The sequence below is a fragment of the Rhipicephalus microplus genome, chromosome 7 (assembly GCF_043290135.1).
Source record: "Rhipicephalus microplus isolate Deutch F79 chromosome 7, USDA_Rmic, whole genome shotgun sequence".
Classification (NCBI taxonomy): Eukaryota; Metazoa; Arthropoda; class Arachnida; order Ixodida; family Ixodidae; genus Rhipicephalus; species Rhipicephalus microplus.
This window is the reverse complement of record NC_134706.1, coordinates 86292335-86312581: the sequence shown is the minus strand read 5'-3', so window position 1 is coordinate 86312581 and position 20247 is coordinate 86292335. Positions and strand designations below refer to the sequence as shown.

The window sequence follows — 20247 nt, the reverse complement described above, 5'->3', positions numbered from 1 at the left end:
GTATATGAAGACAAACAGGCTGTTACGTTGAGTTAAGCTTAATTAGATAGGAAAACATGGCCTCGTTATAGTTAACCTAACTGTGTGTGTGTTTGTGTGTTTGTGTGTGTGTGTGTGTGTGTGTGTGTGTGTGTGTGTGTGTGTGTGTGTGTGTGTGTGTGTGTGTGTGTGTGTGTGTGTGTGTGTGTGTGTGTGTGTGTGTGTGTGTGTGTGTGTGTGCGTGTGTGTGCGCGTGTGTGTGTGTGTGGGTGTGTGTGTGTGAGAGAGAGAGAGAGAGAGAGACCTCGAACACAGAATTACTGCATGTGCTACCTTTAAGTATAATACAGTAGCGAGTAGGCACATCGAGCAACCACGGCTAGGCGGCGATGGCCTCACTCTGCTTTTGCAGGTGACATGCCTCACGTTTTGCCGACCGGCAGTGAATTTTATTGACAATAACTATAACTTGTCCAGTTCACTGCACTGGCGGCATCATAAAACACAAAGTAGGACCCAAGTTTGAACGTCTACTCAACGCATGCTGGCAAACGGCGTTTTGTAAATAGACGCGCAACTCCGCGACTTAAAAGTATGGTATACATGATACGGTTCAAACACACGAATAAACACAAAGCAAGAGAGGACAAGCGCTTTCTAGGAACAAAACGATTTATTGGAAAGAAAAGAATATGGAAGCAGGCAATCAAAAACTAGTCCAACTTTCGATTCTGTTTGATATACAGTAGCTGTATGGATTTGTAACCCATTCGCATTCGCACGACAGTACGCGACGTTCTTCGCTATGGTAGCGCTCCTCAACCAGAACGGCTTGTACACTACTGCTAACAAATGAATAGGTGAAAAATATTCTCTCTGAGAAATGGCGTGAGTAAATCGGACCACTTGGTTGAAGTATTTATCTTCATTACGCTGTTTTGATGATTCCCATTCTTGAACTGAATGTCTTGTTTTGGAGAACTGGTGTTTAGTTTAACGAGATGAGATAAGGTAGTGCAATCTACGATAAATAGAGTGCTACGTTCGCAAGAGAAAGCCAAATCCGCCCTTCTTCTTGTTTTCATTTTGTGCTTTTTTTTGCAGTAATATTTCATCGCTTCATATTTGTTTGAACCAATTCATGAGTCATTATCTCCACATTGCGTAGTGCCGCGGTGAGGAGCGCGTAGTTCAAAAAATTTTTCGTGCAGTATTTTTTAGATATACCTTTTTGCGTTGTTTAGTTGTGGAGACGTTCGACTGCTTCACACTCGGCCAATTTTTATTCCAAGAAGTAATGCCCACTGATCACGAAGTTAGTTCTGATGCCACACTTCAAGTGTGATATTCATAAATTCATTTAGCACACTTTTCGCATGCGCCCACCGTGGCTTGCAGAATTGACACCATAGCTTCATCGCTCGCCTTTGCAACGTACCTTCTGTCGGAGCACCAGGAAGTACAAGACAAGGTTCGAGCCGAAGTCAAAGCCCAACTTGAAAAAGAGGCAAGTGCGTTCCACCAGTCATGATAGACTAATAATAAAGCGACAGTAATAAAAAACAGTGCGCCTTTGTCATACGGGTACAAAACCAGAGTCGGCGACAAGAACTAGCGCTTGGCCTTATTGATCCCTTCGGCCTTGTCGCCTTCTGAAAAATCGCGCTCTTTCCTTATTACTACACTTACTACAACTTAGTAAGCAGCTACAAACCAGCCCAAACCTTATAATAACAACACACTACATGTTGTTACTGTAGGCGCCGTCATCGTTGTTGTTCCTGGTGTGTGTGGGGGAGGGGGGGGCGTTAGAAAACAGAGATATGGTGGTGGAGGAGTAAGGCAAGAAATGAAAGGCAGGGAGATCAACAACGCGCGGGTGTGGTTTGCTAGCCTACACCAGGGTAAAGGAGGGATATTAAAGAACAAAACAAAGGACAGGTAAGAGAGCACCATGAGGGTACACTTGCGCCTGTACATTGCACGTTTAGAAGCGGTCACTTAATCCGGCCGATTTAAAAGAGAAAAAAAACCTAACAATGCCCACGTCGCTTTCTTGGCCTGCGGCGCGTAGAGCTATGATCCGAGGATCTCTTCTGAAAAAAAGTCATCTAGTTTGTTCAGCGTTTTGCGTAGCACGTTGCGTTCGCACAAAAGATTATCACGGGAACACAGAAGATGTTCTATTGTTTTGTAACTCTTGCATAAGTCACAGCTGGAGGTCTCTGCCATTTCCATGCGAAAAGACTACACCTTCGTGAAAGCTATTTCTGAACACAGGTGGCACAGTAAAGTAAGGTGGGGTTCCTGACACGGAGGACACTCGGCCAAGTTTCGAACACTGTCAGAAAATGCCTCCTCAATAATTGGCCGTTCTCTAAGACTCTGTCAATCAGAGGTTGTAATCAGCGTCACGACGAAGGGTGTATGCACAGCTAGTATATAAAATAAGTCTTTGAAGTTTTATCGAGGGGACATTAGGTTGTGTTCCAGTGGTTACCGAGACATTGTAGCACTGGTAGACCTTGCTGATGATTCGGTCCAGTCCACCCACGAGAACGCCTAGACAACCCTCATACCCATGTTGAGAGAGTGAGAACTTCATTTTGTATTAAAGGAGGCTCGAGCTGAGACTATGGCGGTGCAGTGGTGGAGGCGGCAGTATTGGTTGTGGTAGTGGGGGTGTTTCTCAATAACTTTAACTAACAGTGAAGGTGTTTAAGCTTGCAGTAATTCCATGCGCGACCATCAAAACTTGGTAAGTCTGCGCTGCAGGGAGGAGTTGTGTGCCAAGCAGCACCTCGTGTAGCATAATCATTCAAATGGTACAGCATAACTAGGTGATGGTAAATAGAAGTGACAGTGAGCAGCAGTAATCTGAAGATGAAAAAGAATAAAAGTAGGAGGGGAGAGAACAAATTATAGCATAGCATTGCATAGTATACTTGCCACGCCACAAACAGTATGTTCCAAGCAGCTCCTTAGTATAGCATAGCCTTGCATATAGTAAGGTATAGCTAGAAGTAAGAAAAGTGGATGATATTGAGGAGGTGGGAAAGAGGCGAGAAAGAGAGAGAGTAAAGCACAGCATAGACCTTTATTGTTCAGCTTAGTAAGGACGTTGGGGAGGGAAGGGAAGATGGGTAGGATTCATGTTAAGGTGTGAGGAGGGTATGAGAAAAGAAAAACAAGGACATAGGATGGCAGCTTATAACATAATCATAGTATAGAAAGGGGTGAAAAAGAGAATTGACGATAAAGGGGACTGATATAAAGGTTCGGAGGACAGTAAGTGAGAGAGAGGAAAATATGAAAACAGATAAGGAATGAAGTAGGAAAGAAGAAATAACTCAATCTGCCTTCGCGAGTTGCCGTAGCTTGCTCTCAGGCTCCGCTGTTTACTCAATTTGCACAGGTGCGGAACTGGCTTGAATTTTTCATGATCTCTTCACTGTACGACTATGTAATTTTCTTCCTTAAGATAACTGTCTGGAGTTGCATGCCATGCCGATTGTATAACTACACGAGCGAATAAGATGATCGCTGTACTAGTAACCGTTTCCCTGTATAATGCTTATACTGATTGCGTGATTCTCCTGGTGTCATTGAAACTAATAATTTTTGTCTCTCCACTCCTCTCGTTACCTCTTTTTCTGGTGTAACCAGTAAGGCCACCTCGTTGTCCACCTGCTCTTAAGTCTTTCCTAACAGTGCACTCGTGACTTGCTACCATCCACCGTGCAGGGCAAGCTCACGTACGACAATCTCAGTGAACTGACGTACTTGCACCAAGTACTGTTCGAATCATCGAGACTCTACCCTTCGCTTCCAGGGTAAGGTGCTATATTATATTTTTGTTGCTTTCATTGCGTGACCTTCGAGATGGTCCTATGCTCTGCATAAACATGAAATAGTGCAAATAAAAATGGTGCGCATCAGGGCATTTTTGATTAGAGACAAACGAATGAAATCTAAAGATGATAAAGCCATGGGTAGTATAGCAGTCATTTTTTCGTAGTTTTCTTTCTTATAATGATGATAATGATGAGAACTATTTTTCTGGAAATGTCTACAGGGAGAGTGGAGAATGTTACTTAAAGGGCCGCCCCCCACACGATAGACTCCCCACACAATAGCCGCCCCCCACACTAGGTAGACTCTCCTTAACGGGTGCCCATTAGCGTCTGCCGCTGCCCGGTAACTGTCAACTAGGGCCTGTAGGGCTGACAGGAGAGAGCGGCCGAGCGGGGCTGGTTCCCAGTCCTCCCAGGAAGGGTGGTGTAGAGGGATGAGATTTGGGGATCGTATAGATGAGAAGCAGCTCTTTGACTAGTCTGTGTAACGCTGTCACTCTGTCCGCACCACGCTCCCCTGGCCGCAGGTGTTGGGGCGGTGCGAGGTAGGTCACGCCTTCCCTCGCAGTGCGCGCGCGTTACCGTCACTTTCTCCCTAGCCTGTCACCACTCGTCGTGTGTAACACCCACAAAACTGTCCCGCCTTGCAAGGCCGTCTGCTAGTCCAAAACCTACTGCTCGCTCTGCACAACCGTTCACTGATGACCCCGCATATGTAAGCACTGGACCGCGCGTTCGGAATTCAGTCAAGGGCGTCTTCACTTAGCTTTGGCTTGATGAGCGCCAGCGTCAACGTCGCCGCCAGTGTAAGCGTAAGCACCCGCGGCTTCGCATCTACACATAGTTCCCTTTAGCGGAATGTGGTCAACTTTATTGTTCATACTAATCAATTTTTGGCTCACCAACACTATGTGGAAAATGTCATGGGAATTTCCCTCGCAGTGTGAGCATTTCCCCATGCAAGCGGGTTTGAGAGGTTAGGCGTAAAAGCACGTACGCCCTTATGAGGCCATAACAGGGTTTCGAATAGATATGATCATTGGATCGGTAAGATTTTGCGGTCTTGTTAAGGGTGTAAGCGAGACTAGTTTAGGAGTCCGGGTTGCTGCCGGATGAGGATGGTTCCCGGAGATTGAGCGCGCGGGCTGCGGAATTGGCCGCCTGATAACTACCAAGGCTCATGTCAGCCGGAGCCCATAGCATCGTTCGCGGCACGGGAGCACCATGGTAGTCGCTGTTTGGCAGAAGCTTGTTGGCCAGGAACGGTATTGTTCTTATTGTATAATGAGTTCAAAAAATTGAACACGACGAGCGTTAGAGCGTATAGCGCGTAACCCTAATGCTGTACGTTCGACCCCACCGAAGACATATTGTTTTTCGTCCATTTTATTTGATTTGCACTCTTGTGATTGCTACAATGTATTTTTTAAAAAACGTGAAAAATATTGCACCCCGGGCCCTTCATGGCTTCATTAGTCTGTGCGAAGCAACAAAATGAGCTTTTTATGCACTCTTGATCAGCTCTTCTGAAGTTGTTCAAAATGAAGGATCTCGTCTTGGCATAGCTGAGCGCTTTAGGTAGCATATACGAGTGTTTGTTGAATCTCGTAAGAATTTTTACACGATCTCATTCTGGTAAAGAGGGGACGTCAAGTTGTTAAAACATCACATGCTTATCAGCTTAGTGTTTGTGGTTAAACTTGTGTCTGTTGTTATTCACAAAGAACTAATGCAATTTGAACCGGCTTAGAATCCGATCAATGAAAGGACTAAGCAGAATTTCGTACAGGCTACTCGGCAATATGACGCATTCCTGTTATCACTAAACATGATAGAGAGTTGCGTTATATGTCACAAACCACTACACACACGCAGTTTCCCAACATCTAGGCCCGCCTTCCTGATACGCGCTTCAGCCTAGTCGTGTGTCATTTTTTTAGATATTGCGAAGACAGCGCGCACACGCCCACCTGTCCTTGCCTGTCCAGCGCAGTCACATAATCTTGCATATCAATTTCTTTTTGTGTGTGTGCTTGGAGTCACCAGAACGTCATGCAAGCAAGTAATAAACGGCCTTGAAAAACACGACGACGATAACAGCATGCGTTCTACCTGAAAATCCGTACGGGGTTTCTTTATAACTTTTTCGCCGCACCCACCATTTGGCCAGCATATTTAGGTTACCTAGGTTCCTTTGTAGGGTTCCCGATAGTCGTCACAAAAAGGTCAAATCAACAATGGCCACATATATGAAAGTCACAGTTTCTTGTGGAGCCTTCGTGAACAAGCAAATCTGTGCAGTAGCCACGGGGTGATTAAACTTTCCAGACATCTAACTTCTTCCCTAATGCCCCCTCGCTTTGCCATATGTAACTTCTCTGAGATTATTTGACCCAGTATCGTATCCAGATCAGTTCATTAATCAAAAGCTATGTTCCCAGGTATGGTCACCTCCCTGAGACAAGTTTTCACCCCGCAAGGCATCATCTTCAACAAACGGAATGGACTTTGCTCGCAGCATCATACACATATAGCAAGAAGAGAATATTCCTGAAAAAAAAACATAACTTAGAATATCAGATGGACGCTCAAGTAAATGCGAAGGTGAAGGTAAACGTCGGATATGTGGTATTTGTTGCGCAGCAGGTGAGCCAATAACGATTTTTTTAGGAAATGTGGCTCAGTCAACCGATCATGCACCGAGCAACAAGCAGCCTTTATTTTATGTTCTATCTCGCTAAGTTGTCAATATTTGTGAATACAACATTGCTTCCTGTGAATTTCGTATTTTTTGTCTAATTTAATCTGCTTACTGGCTCAGACTTCAGTACTTCAAGTTCCAGCCCGGGGAGTTTTTAGTATTGATGTTGCTCTTCCCACTAAACACACGGTTCAAACGTAACATGGTATTCTTTTTCTGTAGCTAAAGGGCATTGAGCTTACAGTCATAGAAAGCGCAAAAACCAGATAAATGCCGGGCCTTTTATTTCCTTTCCACGTAGGTGAAAATCGTCACCCTATGATTAAAAACAATAAAAAAATCCCCTGTGCTTTCCCCGGCCTCATTGTCTGTTCGTTTCCTTAGTTGAGCTTGTTGTCACGGAATCGGGACGTTGATGAAGGCAACAGTCAGTGTTTCGAAGACTGAAAGTTGCCGTCCACAAGTAATATTAGACACAGAAACATATGGAAGCGCAATAGTAAAGCAAGAAAGTACAATAAGCAATAAATATAACCGATAAAGTGCATTCTTCGTGTCGTTACCGAGCACCTCCACCGTATGTCACGGGTTTTCGATATTGTCGAAGGCAGCAGTCTGTTTTTCTTAGACGGCACTTTTTGGGTGAAACTGTGCCCACGAAAAGAATCGTCACTACTGAAGCAATACACGCCGTATATCGATATCGGCTAACAGAGCGTCGGCCACCGTCGACAATCTGATTCGCAGGAAGCAGCGTAGGCGTTTAAAAATGCAGCATCACACATGCGGTTTATCTGGGGTGACTACGTTAGTTCAAGATTGATTGACTGATTGATTGATTGATTTCAATATTTTATTCAGGGAAAATATGAAAGTCAAGGGAACGGCAACAGTAGGTTCATAGTCGAGGACTCCAGTACAAACTCAGCCGTTCACGTTTGCGCGCTTAAGCCCAACAGCAGGTGCTGAAACCTTCTTGAGTGCTCCCAGATAATCTCGCATGGACTACGCATCACACCACCTGCACGTGCGCTAGACCAGCAGCATGAAACGCAGAAATGAGCATGTGTCTTATTACGTTTAGTGGTCATAACCGCCTTTGTAGCCAGTGATTTCTTTTTTTTTTTGGCTATTCCACCTGTCATGTATATCCGTGACAATGATTGTGCCCTTGCAGCTCAGTGCGCAGGATATGTGACCAGGACTACGAGTACAATGGCATTCGTATCCTCAAAGGCATGAACGTCTCTGTTCCCACACTCGACCTACACTACGACCCCACACTGTGGCCAGAACCCGAAAAGTTTGACCCTGAACGGTAACGAAGCAAAACTTTTTTCAACTTCAAGATTAGAGTGAGCTCGTATAAGGCCTAAATAAAAGGCCACTGCCGAGAAATAATATCTTTGCCTCTCTAAGCGCTATGAACAATACCGATGATATGGGAATGTATGCATCAAGAAGGCTGGCTCTGTCACCTAGATTTTATTGAAATTCGTGTGCTACATGCGTGGACTAGATGTGAGAACAGAACGCTTGAAAGAACGAAAACAAAATACTGAAAGAAAATGACTATTTTTCTGCGAAGCCCATTAGGTCATCACAGGAGACATAGAATGCATAAAAATTGTCGTTTCACGCGCCCACAATCTGATCGTCGACAATTTTCTTGGTGTAGGCTCAAAACACAGCCGCACTTTCTTTCCCCCCTCTAATGCAAGCTTTTTGAAATAAAACTTCAAATATCTTTACCGTGAATCACTAGATGACGTCAATGATGCAATAGATGATTGCCGTACTAAAGTCCGATCTTGTGTTGAAAATGTTGGCATAATTTCCAATGCAACCCGACTTCTGTATCACCCTCCCGTATGCAAAATCGCGAACTTTTCTTGGCAATTAGTAATATTGGTATTGAAGTTGCAATATTGTGCATACGTATATTTGTAGCGTCATGCACTATCTTTAAGGACCTCCTGTATTTGTTGATTGAATGTAATCGACATTCTCTGGGTCAAATGGACGTTTTCGTTTTATTATCAATGCGAGCATAGATACTAGTGCCTCATGAACATCTCTCTTCTGTGTTACATCATTTCGTCAAACATGGGCCCCAGTATTGATACTCTTCAATAGTTAGCATGAAAGCAGCCGGGCTTATATATACCGCCATTTTCGCAAGGTAATTAAATACGTGTTCATCGCAAACAAATATAAAGCCGTTACGGGGTTGGCTTCGGCAGGGATGTCGAGTCGGTGCTTATTACTGACAATTCCCCCCAAAACAGTATGAAACTGGGAGACAAACGTCACAACTGAGACTATCGAGAAAATTTTGGTGGACTCCATCGTGCGTTCATACCTCGCAAATTAAATGCTGGCAATATGCGTTTCATCTGGTGTTTTACGAGCCAAATCTACAATGTCATCATACGAGACCAGTTAATATTATCGCAAGTTAGTGTTATCGAGTCTCGACTGTGTTCCGGAGCCGTGAAGGAGGACTCCCGAAGTTTCGATCATCCCGCATTTTTTTAACGTGCGCTGACATTGCACAGTACGCAAGCCTCTGGCATTACACACCTCCACCGGAATGTGACCTCTGCAGTAAGGATTAAACACGCGACCTTCAGGGTCCGTGACTGAGCACCATAACCACTGCTCCACCGCGGTTGACGTATTTCCTGTTCTCACCAAGCCGCTTATTCTTCTGAACGTGCTGTGAGATAATCAATCCATAACGACAGCAGCAGCTTTGCCTTTGCCACAATGCCAGAATCGACATGCTTTGGCAGAAGTATCCAAAAGCGCAAAGTTCGTTGGGCACTGTCCTAGGAGATCTTTGAACAAACTTTTGGGTGGCAAATAGTAGTAAACAAAGAAAAGGCTCACACGTATTGACAATCTCTTGAATTGTAGATTGTATTTCTGGTCTCGTAGAGTCGAATTTTATATGTCAATTAGCTATGCTATGCTAATATTTTTACCCTCGGCTTTGTTCCGTGGTGCAGATTCAGCAGGGCCAACAAGGCTAACATACATCCCATGTCGTACCTCCCTTACGGATTCGGACCGCGGAAGTGCATAGCGTCTGCACTCTCGCAAGTGGTGATCGCTCTCACAGTGGCCCTTCTCGTCACGAAGTACAGGTTACTGCCAAGCGGCAAGTACAAAGACGTGAGTACCAATCGTGAAGTTACAAACTTTTTCACGGGACAGGAAAAACACCGTCATGCTGGGCTCGGCGTGGCAGAATGAAGGCTGAAATCACAGCCTCGATAGAGCTTTTTTTGGGGTGGAGGGTGGGGGATAAGGCTTGTTAAGTGCAGCCCAGCGAGGATTAAGGAGGCACCTAGAGAGCCGTCTGTAAAAAGTCTACACCCTTCTGCGGCTAACTGTCACTCTCTTGCATGCGTTCATAAAACTTTAGATCTACATGTACAAGGGAGCCTCTACTTTACATTGCGGAGATGCTTCTGACAGTGTTTCCAAAGTGAGGCATAGCTCTTCCAATCTCAACATAGTCTTCAGCCTTTCTATATTATGACCGTATATAGCAGTATTGTTTATACCCGTGGGGCATGGCGGACTCACTCGGTTAGTGCAGTGATATTGTAGAACATGTCCCAGCTCACTACTTCGTGTTCGTGCGCCTTAAACCAGGCACGAGGAGGTTTGTCGAGGTAGAGAAACCCATTTGCCCGCATTACACTTAGGTCCCAGCCATATTGCTTGCTTACGTGCTCCAACTAGGCATATCTGTAGCTCATCTTTGGTCGCTGCTGGATTCACAAGTCGGAGCTTTCGCTCTGGATGTCGTTGTTTCTATGCAGCATGCAACACCAAAAACAAATTGTGGCAGCCGTCAAATGTCAAACATGACCGCGGCTGACCTTCCATTTGAACATGTTGACGCCCCCCAGAATGTCTTCGGGACAAAGAAGGACATTTTCGATGTCGGTGATCGACCTTTAGGTCAGACGTCCATCGTCCAGCATCGCATACACACTGGTGATGCCAGTCCTGTTCACCGCCGCCCCTACAGGGTGTCTGCATCAGCACGGGGCGTCATTCAACAGGAAGTAAACAAGATGCACGGGAAGGACATTGCAGGGCCATCCACAAATTCTTGGGCCTCTCTGGTAGTTTTAGTTAAAAAGAAGGACTGTGGCGCTTTTCTTGGACTATTGCCACCTCAATAACATCACAAGGAAATACGCCTACCTTCAACCGTGAATTGAGAACGCCCTTTAGTATCTGCATGGTTCCACGTACTTCTCTCTCATGGACCTTCGTCGCAGATTATCAGATTACTGAGGATCCCTTGGACCCAGAGAAGACGGCCTATGTAACAGCTCATGTCCTCCACCACTTTAAGGTCATGCCTTTCGGCCTCTGTGATGCTGTAGCCACTTTTGAACGAAGATGCTTCACGAATTCAAGTCGGCGACGTGTCTACGTTAATTATGCAACGTCATTGTATTTTTGCCCACCTTCGAAACTCACCGTGAGAATTCAGCTCAAGATGTACTTCAGCTGAATTCGTCCAAATGCCAGTTCTGGTGCCACCACAATACGATGCTTGGGCGTGGTTCCGGCATACTACCGGATACAGAAAATAATCTAGCCATGAAGGACTGCCCTGCACCGACAACCACCAAGGACGTTTGTAGCTTTTTGGGGCTATGCTCCTAATTTCTGTGGATTTTCAAAGACTTCGCCGAAATTTTTTGACCTCTCACGGACCTGCTCAAACAAGACAACCCCTTTAACTGGGGTCCTTCCCAAGAAACAGCATTCTCCAAGCTCGTCACTCTTCTTATGTTTTCCCTTGTCGTAGCCCATTTCGACCAATCATGACCAGTAGTAGTCCGCACTGACTCCATTGGTCAAGGAATCGGTGCTGTGCTGTCACAGCGACAATGGGGGCAGAATCACGTGATCGCTTATGCCAGTAGGTCCTCCTCGAAGCGCAGTTATTCAATCACGGAGCGCGAATGCCTCGCTTCGGTATGGGCAGTTGTGAAATTCTCCCTTACTTATAGCCAACCTTTAACAGTGCTCACCTACCACCATCTTTTTTTTGGCTCACCTCCTTAAAAGATTCTACAGGTAGTCTCGCTCGCTGCGCACACCACCTGCAAGAGTACTCTACACGGTAGTCTACAAGAGTGGAAGCCTGCACCAAGATGTGGGTTGCTTATCACGCTACTCTGTGGTTGACGTCGACTCTACGAACGCTGACTCTATCGACTGCATCTTTTTTTCTTCTCACCTACTTCGACTCGGCGACTAGCGGCGTCGAGATTTGCACCTAAGCCAAATAACGCAACTGAATACAATCCTCCCCGCATGACATCTCTGTACGCTTGTTTGTCTTAAACGATAACACCTTACATCGGCACAACTTCTCATCCACCAATCCGGATCTGCTGCTCGTCGTGCGTAGGCACCTGCGTTCTACTGTCCTCCGCGAGCTTCATGACGCACCAGCTGCTGGTCACCTTGTCGCTGCTCACACGTACGACCATGCACGCCACCGCTTCTACTAGCTTGGCTCTGCACGCTCGTGCGACATAATGTCAACGCCTGTGAAATCTGTCAGCGCCACAAGAAGCCGTCAAAACGTCCTGCCATTTATCTTCAACTTATCTACACTTCACCGGAGCGTTTCTTTTGAGTCGGTTTGGATCTACTCGGTCCATTTCCATCATCCACTTCGGGCAACAAGAGGGTCGCCGTTGCTACCGATTACATGACCCGCTACGCAAGCACCCAAGCCCTGCCAAGCAGTTGCGCCATAGACGTCACCAAGTTTTTGCTTCGAGACCTTATTTTAGTGCACGGTTCCCCACGCCAACTGCTGACAGACCGAGGGCGTACCTTCCTTGCTCAAGTGATTGACAATAGCCTGCGTTCCTGCTCTTCCCAGCGCCTAAGCGCACGACCTCATACCACTCCTAGACTAATGTGCTTACAGAGCGTTTAATTTGGACACTGACAGACATGCTGTCCAAATACGTGACGATCGCCCACCGTGACAGGAGCCTTGCACTGCCATACCTGACAATCACGTACAACTCCTCTCGCCATGACACTGCTGGCTATTCACCTTTTTACCTTTTGTTTGGGGGTGAACCAACGTTGCCACTGGATACGTATATTTTGGAGTCTGCAGAGTCCATCACCAAACGCTCTCGCGATGATATAATGCTCGCGCTGACCATGCCTGTCAGCGTGCCGCAACAGATTGACTGCTTCTCAATAAACGCAGAGGCACCGTTACGACGAGCGGCATCGCGAAGAACGATTTTCAGTCGGTTTCCTTGTTCTTCTTTGGTCCCCAATTTGACGTGCCGGCCGCTCTAGAAAGCTACTTTGACGTTTCACGGGCCCATACCGCGTTCTTTGACAAGTAACAGACGTTACGTACGAATTTGTCTCGGGTAATCCCACAACCTCGTCACCTCTATTCCCTCGTGACGTCGTCCACGTATCAAGGCTCAAACGCTGCTAGCCTCTTGTGCAGTGGCCACATAGACGCGCCGGGCCGCCGCTTTTGCCACCAGGGTTTGTGTTGCGGGGTTTTCACTAACCTTCTCAGTGTACAGTGGGACGAATTCAAAAAGGCGTCGAGAAGAGAGTCGATAAAGTTGACGTTCGGGCGTGAGCTGTACTGTGTCTTACGACTGACTCAGTGTTATTGTACACGTAACAATATCATGAGTTGCGACGCATGTGACGCGCTACCAACATTACAACGTAAACAGCAGCGTTAATGTTGAGATACTTTGTGTACAAATTCACAAGAAAATACGAAATCCTTTTTGCTCGGAAAAAAAGTTGTCCGATCCTAACTGCATTCTTTGACTGCTTTAAAAGCTCGTACAATATGCTAATATTGAAAAGAAATGTTCACTACAAGCCTTATTTTTTATCTTGATTTTGATTACATCTTGATTGCCTAATTGCTAAAACTCGTGGTCTCATTGAACACTTAGTCACTTATAAACAAAACATTTCATAGTGATGTTAAGTGTCATAGTGACGAGTTTACATATTCTTCAAAATATGGGCTCTTAGTTTGCCACTGCTCTCGTTATGAGGAAAACGTTTTTTTTTATCAAACTCTCAATCAAAATTATACTTCTTCGTCTGTCTAGAACATGACGTTTTTTTCTTTTAAGCATAAGAAACTTTGCTCAAGTTGGTTAATCGGGTACCTAAATGAACCTGTTCTTCATTTCTCGTCTGCTCAAACAAAAAACAACCTTGTTTGCTCATATTTGAAGTTTCTTTTCAATTTTACGGCAGCCATCACAGAGACATCGACTTCAGCGAACCACATATTCACTCCCAATGAACGTGTGATATGCACACGTTTGTGGGCTCTTCTGCGTTTATCTTGCGTGCGCCACTTAACTATCATCAATAGTTCAGTGGCCTTATAGCGCAAACTGCAAAAGAAAGAGAAGTGCGATTTTGTCTAAATTCTTGCCTAGTCAAATAAGCATGTCTTACCTCACCGAAGCTTACTCTTCCATACCGTTCTAACAGTGTGGTGTTAAGCAGGTAGAAATGGCAGTTTGCTACGTGCACAATTTCAAAAATCTTCAAGTGTAAATCACGAATTCCACGACTCCTCACGGTAAATACAAAGTAATTGTCGAAATAATGCTACGTGGGATGTATGCAAACATACTTCACCAATAGATAGAAACCAACCTTGTGGCTGCAGTCTCGCAGAACATCACTGCGATTATTTCAGCGTGGTGGCAATTGTTATGTCGTTGGGATTTTTTGAATAGTTGTCTAACTTCTTTTTATCTTCATTTTCCTTCAGAAACCACCTACATATACTGCAAAGACTTTACTGGGATTGCCCACGGAAGGTATCTGGCTGAAACTGCAAAAACTCTAGGCGATGAAGAAAAAATACGATGCAATAGCGTTTTCTTATGTGAGTGACAATAGTTTAGGTATCTTTTTCGTCGATTGTTTCGATATCAGCAACGAGCGGAACTTTTACCTCATGACATGGCCGAACTCATGCAATTGCACGTTTGCTGTTATTTCCTGTCGCACCTGAACGCACTTGTCAATAAAACATTTCGAGTTTGGGCTTCGTAATTTCAAAGTTTCTTTATTACCCTTCTGCATACTTTCTACGGACTCCAGCAGCGATTGCCATTCTAGCTTTTCATCCAAGCCCTCCCGGTTAAGAACTTACTTTTGGTTTTCGAAATGCTGTGATTGGTTAAAACACAACCTTGGTTCGTGAAGTTTCGAGACAGAGTTAATAAAAAAAAGTCTTTAACATTGTAATCATTTTACCAGCACTCCTTCGTAATATTTTTCCTTGCAGCCTACACACAGCTTCCAACGCTTCTTGAGGTATTTGAAACACTTGAACAACACTTCTCTTGGATGGGCTGTCAGCTTTTTTGTCTGGGCTTCTTTAATGGCCTCCGCGCTCCCCATGCGGTGACATTTTAGGGCTTTCTTCACTCGAGAAAACATCAAAATATTGCACGAGTAGAGGTCAGGCGAGTGTGACGGATATGTAAGTGCAGTAATGCTGAGATTTGCGAGAAATTTTGTCGTGCTGGGCTGTGGTGACGACGTCGCAATGCATCCCGCATGTGTCGGAGCATGCGGATATAAAACTCCCTATTCATCACCTGCTCTTGTGGCGTCTGAGCCAAATATGTTTTATCTTGGTTTTTCAACAGCTTGATATGCATTTCACAAAATAAAGTACTAACAAAAAAGCTAAAATCATGTACTGCGAATACACTACCACTTATTTTTATACAGCAAATGCTGTTGGTTTTTTATATGCAAAATAATGCAATGTTGGAACTAGACTACAAAACAATTCAACTAAAACAAAAATGACTCCGGTTAAACTTTTTGCGAACGAGGTTGATGTGATCTTCAGCCATATGCGCTTTTCAACTGATTCTTTCGTGCACCGCCTAACAGTGCTTCTGACGTCTCCACATAGATTGAAGTGGTCTTTCTGCCAAGCTCAGGATTATATTTTTGGGCCTATGCAGTGCACAGAGCAAAAACAAAAATATTAAAAGCGGTACGTTTTATGAAACGGTTTCTAAAAATAGTAAACAGCGAAAGCCACAAAACGTCGAAATCGGAAAAAGCAGAGCACTAGAAACACAAAGGAAGAGCAGAGACGTGGCACTAACAAATCAACTATTTCAGTAAGTATGTACCGACTTTCCCAACAAGCAACTCTCCTAAACTGTGAAAAAATTAATTGATGCATTTTATTATTATTCGTAACAAAAGCCCGAAAGCGTTACAACTTACGCAATGTTGCCTACGTGCTAACGAGTGAAAAATATAAAGCTACCGGAATGAATAAATAAAAGCGAGACGCTCGAATAACATAAAAAAGCTAGAGTTGAGAGTATGCACGGAACGGTCGATTTATAGGAAGGTTTCTTTTCTTACCGTGTTTTCCACTGTTTTGTGGGTTTCAAAAGGTAGTCACGCGCACAAAAAAGTTACCGCTTAAAATATTTCAGAAAAATGCTCTATAAATAAGGCCTGGTACATGTGCAGCTTATTAAAATGTTTATAAGAATTTATTTTTGGTGAGCATGCTACTTGAGACTTGAAGTCCCGTTGATCACGGGCACCTTGCCCGATGTTTACGCGTCCTTGCAAGTGGAGCACATCATGAATTTGCTGTAGTTTCTGTTGCTGTTACTCCTCCAGAACTCTTGTGGGAGCACGCCACGCCGGTTCATCGCCATGTCAACCAGGAGCATGTGGGTTGAAACGCGTCTGTAGAATCTCGTTCCCCGATGCGATCATGTGATTGTTGAGAGCACATAAGGGCGAAATGTCACAGCCTCTTAACACAACCACTTACGCAGGCCCGAATAACGTTGGGCCCGAACACGCTATAGCGCGTGCCAGCGCGTTCTCATTACGATACAATACGTCAATTCAACGTGCGTTTGCACAATCTAGTTCCCAGAGGCCATTACAATATTGATGAAAGAGTGTAAGGGGAGAGGCCACAGCGTCTCAACCAGACCCTTACACAGGCCGAAGTGCTCGGGCGTGAAAGCACGAAAAAAAAAAAGAGAGAGAGGGAGAGAGAGAAAGAGAGAGAGAGAGAGAGAGAGAGAGAGAGAGAGAGAGAGAGAGAGAGAGAGAGAGAGAGAGAGAGAGAGAGAGAGAGAGAGAGAGAGAGAGAGAGAGAGAGAGAGAGAGAGAGAGAGAGAGAGAGAGAGGAGAGAGAGAGAGCGTTCTGGCAGTGCTTCGGTGAGCTGTTGCGCGTGCACGGCAAGAGTGGTCCCGCCGGACACTGGATAGAACTCCGCCATGAGCTGCTTGGCATCTAAAAAGTAACGAGTGTACTGAACTATGTGCCTCCAATCACCTAACGAGCTCGGAGTAAGCGAGGCTGGAGAGTCGTGCGCTGCGAGAAAGTTTCAGCAATTGATGACTGCTCAAGCTGAGCTTGCCATATTGTACTCTAATATCAGGTCAAATTCTTCTGCGGAGTAGTCATCTCATTGTTACTGCACTGTAAATTGATTAATAAATACTATTGTGATGAGAACAGCTAACATTCAGGCCTGTATAGGGTATGAAATATGAGAGAACGATTAACACGAAGTGTGCATTGTAGAAGATCAGGAATTTCGAAATTCGCCTGCGACAGATAAATCTGTTGTCATGTGTTTTTTTTTTGTTGTTCTGCCTTATCCTCTTATTACTGAAAGCTAGGCATATTACTTGCACGTTCAATCCCAATACATAGTTGACGAATGATCTGAAGTTTACTTATACCAATTGCGTGATGCTGCATTATGAAATGGACGAATGGCAGTTGGTAAAGCTAATATGCATTGTACTGTGAAAGCTCACAGTGGCACACACTTCTACATGCACACCATAAAACTCCTGAAAATTCATAGTTAGCTATTTATCGAAATTTAACGTTAAATTAAGGTTAAAAATTACCTCCAATGTTCGTGTACTTAGTAGCAGATATTAAGAGTTTTTATAGCAAAAACATCGCGAATTCGAATGAAAATCTTGCGATTTTACCATCTAGCTACCACTTCTCGCCTGCAATAAAGATCGTAATACAGGTCATCAAAATTATTACTATAAATCTCTCATGTGTGTGATGCGTGCTCTTAGTAGTAATCAAAACACTACATGACAACATACGTGCCACCACAGGCACATTTTTTTTTATCACGCATTCTTGTGCACTGCATGCACTACATTTAGGCGCAAGTTATCTAGTTCTGCATGCTATAGGCACACACCAACTGCTAGTCAAAAATGCTATGAGAGATTGCTGCTTCCTTTCGATGTGAAAAAGTTGGTTTCACCATATAGTTGGCAATGACAACGCGACCCCGGATACTAAGAGTGTAAACTATAGCCACAAATTGCGTCACACCCCTACTCTCAAAGGGCTACTCATTTTTTCTGCCGTACATATCAACAAATTTCCAAAGCCGCGTAATACATTCAACAAACTGTTAGCGTTTTAGTGCTGCTGTGGGTCTTCCATTAAAGTGAACAACTCTGGACGTTCCACATTCCAGCTATGGACACGCAGTGAAACGTTATTCGTGGGCAGGTCCTCTGCGGCTGCTATTAAATCATTTCCACGAATGAGCTACAGGAAGCGCATTGAGTTCAGAGCAGCAGTCTTTTGTAGAATAACAGTTGCCCGCAATACACCCAGTGATGACGATGATGATGATGAATATGATGATGATCCTCTCATACTGATGGCAGTCGTCGACAAAGGGGGCTCGGCCAAGAACCATATTGATGTCCAGCTTGCCTAGACATCTATATCAATACTGTCCAGCTTGCCAATATCTTCTTCCTCCTTGAATCAGACTCCTACATGTGCCAAGCGGTTCTATGAGATGACGATGATGATGATGATGATGATGATGCCCTGTATGTATGACTCACGCCCCCTCTGGAGGATCGGCCGAGAAAAAATTATAAAAGTGATTGCGGCATCATTGTATATCTAATGCAATGCAAAATGTTTTGACAAATTTAATTTTACAAAATTAGAGATTTCCAATCAAAAGCGTGTAGATTAGATCAAGAGTCTTTCTGTAGTGGAACCGATATCCCGCTGACAACAACCTAATGACGAGAGAGAACATTAGAAAAAATCAAATGAAATCTAATTTTATTGAAAGCCAGTTTAAGAATGTTTTTACTCAGTAAATTGAAGCAGCCACCCAATAAAAAATAGTGCTCGATTGCTTCGTCATCGTTACAAAATCAGCAAAAAGGGAAAGCAGCCAGGCCAGCTTTATGCATATAATAATTTAATTTTGGAGCTCTGAAGGTTAGTTTTATAAAAAGAACTTCTTTACATGTTGACCGGAAATTTCTACTCTAAGGGAACGAGAGGTGTCGATACTTGCTTAGGTGAGTGATCCATGTTTTGCACGAGTCTTGGATTGTGGCATGCTTTTGATATCTGTCACGTATTATGAGTGCTGATGTGGTAACAATTTAGACCACTGAGGGCGGCTTTCTACGGGCGGGCCCCTGCTTTATTCTCCTCCAGAAAAGTAACTGGCCAGTTTTCACTAAATGGGCGTAAAAACTGCACCGGGTGAAGAAAACTCACCCTTTTGTTGTTTTTTCCTGCTAATCTGTTTCATTTATTTGTAATTTTTGCCGCATGAAATGAAGACTTAGACAACATGGTGGAAAAGCTGCCGTTTTGAACCTATATATACACAGCGACACTATCAACATTATCTGTGTTACCAATGAAAATTTTTATTGTATTTAATATCTCAGAACATACCTCTGATTAACTCCAAGGCTCTTAACCTTTACATCAACCACTCAGTGTATTGCCAAAAAAAAAACTCGTTCTTGAAAATTGGTGGACCCTCAAGCTTCTCTTTTAATAGCTGAAATGCGACGGCGATATCTTGCCCTGGTGCGTACTTCAACAGCTTAGTGCGTAGTTTTTATTGTATGATGTTACTCGAGATCTTGCGGATTACTACAATGTAATCGATAAAGTGGAAAGTGGCTGTTCCCGTCAAGCTTTCGTAAATGGCTGCCTTTTGGGTAATGTATCGCATGCTTTAAATTACGATATGCGCAGAAAATCTTTTCGAGCTTTCTGTGTACCCACCACGTGGACTTAAGTGAATACACGCACTAATATCTGTGCCGGCTTTGAACCACGAAGTCGTTGTGACATAATCACGGGTTATCACGCCTGATGGCAATATACGCTTATACCGCGCAATAATATTGATATTACGTGCTGTATTGTCAAGCCTGTACACAGGTCGCGTGTGTTTGTAAACAATCAACGTAATTTAGACGGCATTTTCAAGCAGAGGAAGGCATCTTGACAGTATTTCCAAACAGACATCTGGCAATGTGCGAGAACACCTGCCTGCCACGCGAGCAACCGAGTTCGAGAATCACTTGGACCCCGAGATGTATTTTATTTGCATGTTTCTCAATTTTTCGGTCATGTACATTGTGGTAATTTCTCGCCCATAATTAGTGACGCCGGCATCACGCCGACGCGTAATTTCTGCTAAATGAGCTCTGTAACGCTGTCACGTTGAATTTAGGGGACCATCATTGAAACCACAACCGGCGTTTTATCAACATTACGTCTCCCTCGGGTCCTTTTCCAAGGACACTTCG

At 44.3% G+C, this 20247-nt stretch overlaps 1 protein-coding gene across 1 annotated transcript in view; it reads left to right on the top strand.

Annotated features, from left to right (window-relative positions):
• The window catches only part of LOC119179006 (cytochrome P450 3A56), a 54399-nt gene extending 39735 nt beyond the window's left edge, over positions 1-14664 (top strand). The window contains exons 10-14 of the mRNA XM_037430089.2: positions 1378-1486; positions 3724-3812; positions 7712-7852; positions 9546-9711; positions 14378-14664. Of these exons, the coding sequence (XP_037285986.2) occupies positions 1378-1486; positions 3724-3812; positions 7712-7852; positions 9546-9711; positions 14378-14455 (583 nt within the window). The 3' untranslated portion in view covers positions 14456-14664. The remainder of the gene's footprint in view (positions 1-1377; positions 1487-3723; positions 3813-7711; positions 7853-9545; positions 9712-14377) is intronic.
• Positions 14665-20247: the final 5583 nt, after the last annotated feature.